General features: G+C 47.4%; 1 protein-coding gene across 1 annotated transcript in view; it reads left to right on the top strand.

Moving 5' to 3' along the window:
- Positions 1-11,301, top strand: part of jmjd1cb (jumonji domain containing 1Cb) — a 71,788-nt gene that overhangs the window by 19,026 nt on the left and 41,461 nt on the right. The window contains exons 3-6 of the mRNA XM_042081772.1: positions 6,683-6,788; positions 8,423-8,547; positions 9,432-9,575; positions 10,995-11,039. Of these exons, the coding sequence (XP_041937706.1) occupies positions 6,782-6,788; positions 8,423-8,547; positions 9,432-9,575; positions 10,995-11,039 (321 nt within the window). The 5' untranslated portion in view covers positions 6,683-6,781. The remainder of the gene's footprint in view (positions 1-6,682; positions 6,789-8,422; positions 8,548-9,431; positions 9,576-10,994; positions 11,040-11,301) is intronic.

The raw sequence follows: 11,301 nt of genomic DNA, 5'->3' as shown, positions 1-11,301 counted from the left end.
GCGCTTTCAGCTTCAGCTGCAGAACACACTGCACAAATGAGACCTGTGTGTGTGTGTGTGTGTGTGTGTCTGTCTGTGTCTGTGTCTGTGTACCTGCATAATATTATACTTTCCTTGATGTGTGTTAGCCTCCTTGTCCCTTTCGTGAGGACTTAGCGTCTCTGTCTGTGTCTGTTTGTGTGTGTGTGTGTGTGTGTGTGTGTGTGTGTGTGTGTGTGTGTCTGTTGTTTTTTTTTAGTACCCTTGTATTTGTTATTGACTTCCAAGATGTGCGTTAGCGTTAACCCAACCCGTCTGCCCGTTTAAGAGAGAAAGAGCGAGAGAGAGAGAAAGAGTGCGAGAGAAAGAGAGAGAGAGAGAGAGAGAGAGAAAGAGGGCGAATGAGAGCAAAGGCCTGCTCCTCTTGTGTAATGGCCGGCCGTAAAAGATGACTAACAGCAGCTGTCTGCTAAGCGGCTGCCACTCCTGAGCATAGGTCACCCAGGTTCACCCAGGCCCTCAGCACACACATCCATTGTCTTTATTTATGCTCCGGAACTCTCCGGAAGGCTTCCGACCCGTGATTAAGTGGGGGGGAGTGGGTGGGGTGGATTGTGGGTAATGAAGGAAGCAGTCTCGCCAAATAGGCATTATGTTCTAATCGCGTAGGGAATAGGAAGGGACAACATACTGTGTGATGTTTGTGTGTGTGTGTGTGGCAAAAATAGCAGCACAGCAACGAATAGGAAGGGGGTATTGTGTGTGTGCCTGCTGCTCTGTAGTGGTTTCAGCAGGGTGTGTACTAGAACATATCTGGCAGGTGTACCCGGGAGGCCGACTGAGAAAGCAGCACTAAAAACAGTGCCAGAAGCTTTGCTTTTCTCGGCTGTGATGAGCGTGTACACACTCATACACGTTTGTGCGTCTTACCCAGGTGTGTGTGTGATGTTTATACACACTCATACACTTTTGTATGTCCCTCCCAGGTGTGTGTGATGTTTATACACACTCATACACGTGTGTGTGTCCGTCACAGGTGTGTGTGATGCGTGTCTGAGCATGTGCTTGTGTTTCTGTATCTGTAGTGTTCCTGTTTATATGGGCTGGTTTCAGGTACAAAGTTTGTGTATGCACGTTATGAGACGGGTGTGTGTTTTTGTAGGTGTGTGTTATTTATACAAGGATTGGTGTGTATGTTTTTGTAGGTGTGCGTGTGCGTGCGTGCGTGCGTGCGTGCGTGCATGTGTGTGTGCATATGCACGAGCGAGCACAGGTCAGTGTCTTTCCCAGGGCAGCCCTGCGCCCCTCTGGCCTTGCACAGGAAGCCCCAGTCAGGCCCCTCCTCGTCCCCGCTGCTGAAACTGGGTCAGAGTTTGGAGTCTGGAAACACTTCGGATCCGCCAGCACCTCCAACCCTCCCTCCTCCACCCGCAGAACAGAACAGCACCACCTCCCTCCCTCCCTCCCTTAAGCCCTCAGGGCTCCGCCCGCGTGAGCGTGCATTTGGCTGGGAGCGAACTCCGTGCAGAAGGCCCCCTGACACCCCACTGACAGTGATGGATGGGAGGCCTTTCCGGGAAGAGAGAGAGAGAGAGAGAGAGAGAGAGGGAGAGAGAGAGGGAGAGAGAGAGGGAGAGAGAGAGGGAGGGGGAGAGAGAGCGAGAGAGAGGGAGGCCTTTACAGGAAAGAGAGAGGGGAAGAGTGCATCTGTGCCATTCTTCGAGGAAAATGTGAAGAAGGATGAGCTGCCAAAGAGAGGGAGAGAGGGAGAGAGGGAGGGAGAGAGGGAGGAAGGAAGGAGGAGGTGTGATGGCAGGAGAGAGGAAAGCAAGAATGAGATTGGGGAAACCGTGCTGCCATGGTAACCCCTTTTGAGACTAGTAAACAAACACGGTTATATATTGTGTGGTTTTATCACACAAGGTCAAGCAATATTCACACCACACTTCCACAGTCGGCTTAAGAGGGTCACACACGGCATCCTCTCTCTTTCATTATAGAGAGAGAGGTCATTATTGACTCATGTTTCTTGTTGGCATTGGAGCCTCCCTCTATCACGTGGAAGAGGAAATGCAGTAATGCAATGAGAAGAGGAACACTGATTTTATTTGTAAAAGGAAAAGGAAAAAAAGCAGACACACAGACACACAGACACACAGACACACAGACACACAGACACACAGACACACAGACACACAGACACACAGACACACAGACACACAGACACACAGACACACAGACACACAGACACACTGTGTGTCCCTGGGAGAGATATTTAGGTGGATAGGAGAGGTAAACAGGCAATGAGACACATGAAGAAATCAAGGTTTCTGTTTTCCTCTGTCCTCCCTCGCTTCATGTCTTACGGGTTTAGAGCCTTAAAATAGCTGTGGGGCATGGTGTGTGTGCGTGCGTGCGTGCGTGCGTGCGTGCGTGCGTGTGTGTGTGTGTGTGTATTTGAGTCCAAAAAAGGAGTATGATTGAGTAAGAATGTGCGACATGTCAGTGAATGTGTGTGTGTCCCAGTGCAAAAGAATGTGTTTGAGTGAGTAACTATGTGCAATGTGTAGTGTGTGTGTGTGTGTGTGTGTTAGTATGAGTAAGACGGGGAGAAACAACAGGGTCATTTGGAGGGGAAAAGGAAGTGACTACACAAAACAGGGCAGAGAGAGAGATAGAGAGAGAGAGAGAGAGAGATTCAGTTTCCGTTTGTGGTGATGTGTCTCACCGCATAGGCCTCTGACATAGTGTTGGCGCAGTGAGAAACTCGAAGAAACTCGAGAAAGGTGGGGTTTTGTCACCTTCCGCGCTTTGTCTGGCCGACACAGAACTTGACAGCAGAGACAGAGACAGAGACAGAGACAGAGAGAGAGAGAGAGAGAGAGAAACAGATTGACTGAGAGTGGGACGCAGAAATCAAGGACGAGAGAGAGATAGAAGTACAGAGAGCCCGAGCGGCGGAGACCGAGAGAAAGCCTGAATAGAGAGAGTGTGTGAGTGTGTGTCGTCTTCGGAATGCGTCCTGGGCTGAGGCGTGAGCTGAACGCATCTGTCTGAAGAGCATCACACGCTGCCTACTGCCAAGGAGCTCAGGTTGCCACGGTGAGTGTGAGTCTCTATCTGTGTGTACCTCATTGTGTGTGTGTGTGTGTGTGTGTGTGTGTGGAGGTGGGTGTAGGTGTGTGTGTGTGTGTGTCTCACGCCTCAGCCCAGGACGCATTCTGTGTGTGTGTGTGGAGGTGGGTGTAGGTGGGTGTGTGTGTGTGTGTGTGTGTGTGTATGTGTGTGGAGGTGGGTGTAGGTGGATGTGTGTGTGTGTGTGTGTAGGTGTGGAGGTGGGTGTAGGTGGGGTGGATGTGTGTGTGTGTAGGTGTGTGTATGTGTGTGTGTGTGTGTGTGTGTGTGTAAGTGGGTGTGGTGGGCTAGTGACCTTGAGCTGAACATAACACTCCCTCTTCAGGGCTGAGTTTTTAAAGATGATGCAATGGTTCCTGCACGGCTAGTTTCAGACGGTTTCCTGCCTCGCGGTGTGTGTGTGTGTGTGCGTGAATGACAGAGATATGTGTGTGTGAGAGAGTTTGAAACCAGTGTGAGGAGTGGCCTAACTTGGTGGTGTGTGTGTGTACCTGGAATGTGGACAGACGGTATGGATAGGACAGATTGTACACCCCCCCCCCCAAACACACACACACAAACACACACAACACTCCCTCCCTTTCATACTCCCTGCCATGTGACCCAAGGTGTGACCGGGAATTGCCGAAGGAGTTGACTACAAAACGAGTCTGCTTGGTGTGTGTGTGTGTGTGTGTGTGTGTGTGTGTGTGTGTGTGTGTGTGTTTGTCTTTATATGTGTGTGAAGCTTGTGTGTTTATATATAAAGCATGCTGAGAGAGACCGTATGTGTGTGTGTGTGTGTAGAGCGTGTGGAGATGGACTGTGTGGGTGTGTGTGTCCATGTAAGACTGTGTGTGTGTGTGTGTGTGTGTGTAAGACGTGCTGAGAGAGACTGTGTGTGTGTGTGTGTGTGTGTGTGTGTGTGTGTGTGTGTGTGTGTGTGTGTGTGTGTGTGTGTGTGTGTGTGTGTGTGTGTTTGTCTTTATATGTGTGTGAAGCTTGTGTGTTTATATATAAAGCATGCTGAGAGAGACCGTATGTGTGTGTGTGTGTGTAAGACGTGCTGAGAGAGACTGTGTGTGTGTGTGTGTGTGTGTGTGTGTGTGTGTGTGTGTGTGTGTGTGTGTGTAAGACGTGCTGAGAGAAACTGTGTGTGTGTAAGACGTGCTGAGAGAGACTGTGTGTGTGTGTGTGTGTGTGTGTGTGTGTGTGTGTGTAAGACGTGCTGAGAGAGACTGTGTGTGTGTGTAAGACGTGCTGAGAGAGACTGTGTGTGTGTGTGTAAGACGTGCTGAGAGAGACTGTGTGTGTGTGTGTGTGTGTGTGTGTGTGTGTGTGTGTGTGTGTGTGTGACGTGCTGAGAGAGACTGTGTGTGTGTGTGTGTGTGTGTGTGTGTGTGTAAGACGTGCTGAGAGAGACTGTGTGTGTGTGTGTGTGTGTGTGTAAGACGTGCTGAGAGAGACTATGTGTATGTGTGTGTGTGTAAGACGTGCTGAGAGAGACTGTGTGTGTGTGTGTGTGTGTGTGTGTGTGTGTGTGTGTGTGTGTGTGTGTAAGACGTGCTGAGAGAGACTGTGTGTGTGTGTGTGTGTGTAAGACGTGCTGAGAGAGACTGTGTAAATACGGTCATCCTCCCGCCCAGTGTGTTTCCATTCCTCATCACCAGCAACAATTAATGGAAGTGGTGGGCGGATTTCCCCTCTCACCCACAGTGACCTCTGCCAACTGTGTACACACACACACACACACACACGGCTGACTACAGATGAAGGCCTGTAGGGAACAGCTGCCACATGGAACAACACAGCATGATGACAAACATCCCTTTCACCTCACTGCCAAGCAAACCCGGCAGGTCTTCCTCAAAAGTAGAGATGTGTGTGTGTCTGTGTGAGGCTCTGAAATGTGTCATTTGATTCTGAAATTAAGGTATGGTGAAGGGTATGTGATTATGTTGGGGCTATTTTAATTCCAAAGGCCAAAGGAACTTTATCAGGATGCATAGTATCCTGGATCCATGAAATGACAGCCTTTTAAAAATAGAAATCTGCCTGACGCACTGACTCTGTTGCTTGTTGTTGGTTGGGGCCAGTCTGAATTCATCCAGTATACTGTGTGTAGTCCCTACTAGTCCCTACTAGATAAGAGCAACACTGTTGATGTTTTTAGCTTAGCTTAATATACACTTTAGTCTGGAATAATGGGATAGTCCTGATAGTGCTCAGGTATCAGTTTCCTTCAGAACCACCAGCTGAATGATCTGTCTGCTTCTGTGTGTGTGTGTGTGTGTGTGTGTGTGTGTGTGTGTGTGTGTGTGGCGTGGGAGTGTCCGGAGGGAGATTCTCGCAACTGCTCGCTCGCTCTGAACATCAAACGCGGCCCCGCCAAGGGCAATCCCACGCACTCCGGGGAGAGCAGCGCTTCTGATTAGCCGTCTCAGCTAGCCCCTTCCCATCATGCCCCTGTTCATCCACCGAACACCCCCCCCACACACACACACACACACACACACACACACACACACACACATCTCCCCTTGTTCTTTCATCTCTCTTCCCTTCCACTGACGCAGTTCTCTTTGTGGATAGTTGGTGTGTGTTGTCGTGTCATGTGTTTGTTTGTCTGTCTGTTTGTTTGTTTGTTTGTTTGTTGTTTGTGGTTGTAGTAGCAGCTATTTGGTCACGGCTACGTTACATAGGGCCACAGGGTTTGGACTTTCCCCGTTGTGCACCCGAAACGAGCAACGAGCTTGTGCTGAACTTCACACAGTAGTCAAAACGACACCCAAGATAAAAATGCAACAGTCAAACCAATGCTGCAGTACAGACTAGCTGAGTAAGCAGTGCAGAATGGAATGGGCATCTGTAGGCTTAACAGATTTCTGTAGGTTCCTAACCAGGAAGGAATGTAGAAATGTATAGAATGTATACTCTGTGTGTTTACATTGCATCTGTACTCTACTCGGCTCAATTTAACTCTGCACATTAACCTGTAAGCTTGTTTTACTATTTGTTCTGTGGTGTGTAATATTATGGCTTATATTGAAGGAAGTGGGGGTTGGGGGGGGGGGGGTATAGTTATATGGGTTACTGTCGTAAAGAGGCTTTGACATATTTAGGTCAATTCACACATTTGAGTTTAATGCATTTAGGTCACACAGGTCAAGATTTGACATATTTACAATTTCTGCTAATCTGTGCTGTTTTACTTGATTCTGTTACTATGGTGGTTTGGGTGTGGTTGTGTTGGCGTGTTGTCTTGTAGCAGTGTTGATTCCAGAAATTAATATTTGAAGTATTGTATTAGATATTGTATGGTGTGTTGCACCATGGGAAAGGAAGCACACTTTGTGCTTTTATGTCTGTGTGTGTGTGTGTGTGTGTGTGTGTCTGTGTCCGTCCAACGTACATCCACGTCCATCGGAATTTGTGCATAATATGCAGTGTGTTGCACCGTGCCAAGGAAGTACAGTCTGTCCTTTATGCTGTTATTGTGTGTATGTGTCTAAAATACATCTCTCTCTCTCTCTCTCTCTCTCTCTCTCTCTCTCTCTCTCTGTGTGTGTGTATTTTGTCTATGTCACAGGATGAAGCAGACAGCTTGAGTCCTGTTCTCAGGGACAACCAGCAGCTTCATGAAGAAGTGAAAGCCTGGGTGAAAGACCAAAAGGTTCAGGAAATTTTTATGCAAGGTAACCCCACTCTCCTCTTTCATGTCCTTCCCTTCTTTTTTTATTTTTCTTTCCTTTCCTTTTTTTCTTTGTCTCTCTCTTCTCCAGACAGCAGGGCAGACAACTGGCTGTACTTTGGGCAACCCTCGCTCATGTAGTGCGTGCGTGCGTGCGTGCAGAAGTGGCTCTTGCTAGGACGCCCCACCTTACAAACAAACAAACACACACACACACACTCACTTACACACATACATACACATACGTCCATAAACACACACACACACACACACATACGTGGACACAAACACGCACACACTCTCGCTCACTTCCATGGCACCGGCAGTAGCAGACTCCATGATTGGGTTGGTGGTTTTTGTTGGGGGTGGTGTGTGTGGGGGGTGGAGTGGTTCTGGTGGTGGGGGTGGTGAGGGAGGAGGGGTTCTGGTGGTGGGGGTGGTGAGGGAGGAGGGGTTCTGGTGGTCTTGGCAAAAGTGCTTGTTTACAAGGTCCACAACAGAAATTCCAGCCCCACAATTAGGGATAATTGTTGAACTTGGCAGCCGAGGGGGATAGAGGACCGAGTGGAAAGAATCTGAAGCCAGAAAGATTTTCTTTTTTTTTCAATGAAAGGAAAAGAGTGCAACTGGGGGTGAAAAAAAAGCAAATCCTGTTTTTGTGTGTGTGTGTGTGTGTGTGGTGTGTGTGTGTGTGTGTGTGTGTGTGTGTGTGTGTGTGTGTGTGTGTGTGTGTGTGTGTTTCTTTTTTGAGATCTGATCACTCCGTGCACTGTGTGTGTAGTTGAGGTTGAATGCATTATGTTGTTGTGATATGTTGTGAGTGCTTGTTGCTCTGTGTGTGCGTGTGTGTGCGTGTGTGTGTGTGTGTGTTTTCCTGCCTGTGAGTTACATGCAACGGCTCCAGTGGCTGCCCAGTCAGGCAGGGGTCAGTGGGCATGGCCGTGCCCACATGAGAGAGCGCTGGGCACGGGCTAATGGAAATGGCCTGGCGTGCAGGAACCAACCATGGCGCATTAGGAATGCTGCCAAGGCTGCCAGCCTCAGTCCACACACACACACACACTCCTCATTCATGCACGCATACACACGCACATTTTCTCTCTCTCTCTCTCACACACACACACACACACACACACACACACACACACTTCTCCTCATTCATGCACGCATACACACGCACATTTTCTCTCTCTCTCTCTCACACACACACACACACACACACACACACACACACACACACACATTTTCTCTCTCACAGCCTCTGTGACCGTGCTTTCTGCTCATTTCCCCTACTATTCAGGCTTTTAAAAAAGTCTGACATGCACATGTATTTATGTGGAGGCCTTAAACTGGGGCCTAGGGGGGGGGGGGGGGGGTGGCAGGGGTCAAGCATGGAGCTTTAGATCTGCTTCCAGTTTTAAAGGGGCAACATAAATCGCATGTAATCCAGTGGGAGGGTTAAGCAGCGTTCACTAGTTTTTTTTTTTTTTTTTGTGCGTGCATAGATTAGACAAATGTTTGTGTGTGTGTGTGACTGTGTGTATGTGTGTGTGACTGTGTGCGTGTGTGTGTGTGTGTTGACAATTATGAACTATACTTGTTGACAAGCATACGTAAACATAATCTGCTCCTCTACAGGTCCCTACTCGTTAAATGGCTACAGAGTGCGCGTTTATAGGCAGGACTCGGCTACTCAGTGGTTTACAGGCATCATCACCCACCACGACCTCTTCAGTCGCACTATGGTGGTGATGAACGATCAGGTGGGTCCAGTTCTATGTAATACCTCCATGGTTTAAACAGTAGCAGTACATTCTACCTAAAGTACACAGTGGTGATGAACGATCAGGTGGGTCCAGTTCTATGTAATACCTCCATGGTTTAAACAGTAGCAGTATATTCTACCTAACGTACACAGTGGTAATAAACGATCAGGTGGGTTTTCGCTTTTCAAGTATAAGTCTAGGCATGTTTTACAATAATAGCTTTATTTGGATAAGGCTATGGTGGTGATGAGAACGATCAGGTGGGTCTTTGCCATGTCTTTGCCATTCAACTATATGTATCCTATCCTTTAATACTAGTATTGACAGATGCAGTGGTAATTCCTAGCTAAAGTTTCCTCTGCACTGTAACTTAAATAGTAAGTTGTGTTGGATAAAATCAAATTAATAAATGTAAATCTATTTTTAAGTGTATTTTGGGGCTTTTTGCCTTTGTTGTGATAAAATAGCGAAGGAATAACAGGAAGTAAGTGGAAGAGAGAGATGGGGTGGGATCTGTAAATGACCGCAGGTCGGACTGCAACCCGGGTCCCTGTTCAAGTATATTTGTTCAGCTTTTCAGCTTTATTTGAATAAGACAGTGAAGAGGGACAAGACGTGAGAGGGAAAGAGGGGAGAGATGGGTTTGGGATCGCGGAAATGACCCAATTTGGGTCCCCGTAAAAGCTGCATTGTTTAACTGCTGTTGAAGCGTGACTTTGCCATTGAATGCACAGTTATTGGACCATCTGCACCCTCATGAGTACCATGTTCACAGATGTGAAAGCCATTTTTCAAGCTTCTCTTTGAGGGTGACATGGTGACTTGCGCTGAATGCCCTCATCCATCTTCATAGTCAAAGAAACTCTTATCCCTTTTTACAGGTACTAGAACCTCAGAATGTGGACCCCTCTATGGTACAGATGACCTTTCTCGATGACGTCGTCCACTCTTTGCTGAAAGGAGAGAACATCGGCATCACATGCAGGCGCAGGTCTCGCTCTAGCCAGAACAGCAGTACAGCCCACGTAAGTGCTGAACTCTCTATAGACCCTTTCAACAATAAAACAAAAACAATGCTTAAACGTTCTATTTGGTTCCCAATCTACTTCCTCTGCATATGATAACATATGGAATGTTAAAACGGAAGCCTTGTGGGGCCAACTATGATGCTGATAATGGAACTCTCTTGAAAGGGTCTATAAGCTCCCCAATCCCCCATAACCCCTGTGCTTCACACTCCTGCTGCTGCTGCTGCTGCTGCTACCACTCTGCACCCTGCCCCGACAACCACTCAGGCAACATCGACATTATTACATTAAAATATTACATTTTTGTAATACCCCCCCCCCCCCCAAAGGTGTTTCCAAAAACGGGGCCAGCAGTTTCCCTAAAACACTGTTTTAACCCTTAAGCCAGTACCGTCACAGGAATTTTTCTAAGGTTTCTAAGGAATTCTAAGGAATATCTGGGTTCATTGAATTCAACCAGAATTAGATATCTTGCTCTACATAGAATTTTAGAACCTTATATTGTTGCGGAACAGAATCCTCTGTCCTCTGCTCAAAACTCCCCTGCTTATAGGTTAAGGGGCCTGGAGCAGTTTGGACAAAGGGTGTAAACGGCAGTAAAAGTGAAACGACTATTACTTTAAACTAAAACGCAATAGTGTCGACGTAGCCTCAGATTGCCGCTGGTTGTGGTTCAGATCTGATCCACGTGCTGCCCAGATCCAGCCATGAAGCTGTGCTGTGGTGTCCGAGTCAAGAGCAAAGCTGGAATCTGTGCTGCCATCCCCTCCCCTGCTGTGCTTTGTCCGCTAGCTAACCCGCCACTGCAGTCCACCTCTCTCAATCACATCCCTCCACTTCCCACAAGAACCCTCCAATCAGAGTATACCACAGGACACACTAGTTTAGAATTACCACTATACTGTACTTCTTATAGTTTAAGAAGTTATACCGTTTTTAAGGATGGTCCAGCTATCTTGTAGCAAATTATCTTCAAGATAATTATGTTAAAAACAATATATCTGGTCCCACCAGATAGTGAGTTTGTGTCCTAATCCTTCAGATGATCCGTGACCTTTTTGTATAAGGATATAATTCACGCGCATAGCCCCAATGTTAAACTTTGCATGTTTTTATCTGTTTGTGTTCATTACATTTGTATTTTCATGTTCTTGTCTGCATCTGCTGAATACACACTCACTTTTGTACAGTAGATAGCTTCAAAGGTCCTGTGTGCTTTGTTTTATGTGCTGGCTTTCCCTTTGTCCCTTTTTTACTCTAAATGAACAGTAAAGCCAAAGTCCTTGGGTCTTCTAGAAACAATCGTAGTTCTGTGACTCACTCTTGTTCTGCCATTTTGTTTACTCTACTGTGTGTCCTCTGTTTGTTTCCCCTTTTTAAAAAAAAAAAAAATCTGTTATATGGGGGATATGCAAGCAGACGTCAGGAGGGAGACCCACCACCACCGCAGGAGGCACTCAGGTACTGGCCTCCTCAGACCCTAGCAGTAGAGCTAGCACTAGCGTAGCACCTGCCACTAGTTATTAGAGCTAGCGCTAGTGTAGCACCTGACACTTGTTATTATAGCTAGCGCTAGCGTTGCGCCTGACACTTGTTATTATAGCTAGCGCTAGCGTTGCGCCTGCCACTAGTTATTAAACACTGGCAGTAGAGCTAGCGCTAGCATAGCGCCTGCTGCCAGTTTAAACCAGTGGGTCAGGGTTTAGAGGATTAGCTTCAGCCA

Source organism: Alosa sapidissima, chromosome 24 (assembly GCF_018492685.1).
Source record: "Alosa sapidissima isolate fAloSap1 chromosome 24, fAloSap1.pri, whole genome shotgun sequence".
NCBI lineage: Eukaryota > Metazoa > Chordata > Actinopteri > Clupeiformes > Clupeidae > Alosa > Alosa sapidissima.
The sequence above is the reverse complement of the archived record's forward strand: the minus strand, read 5'-3'. Positions and strand labels throughout refer to the sequence as shown.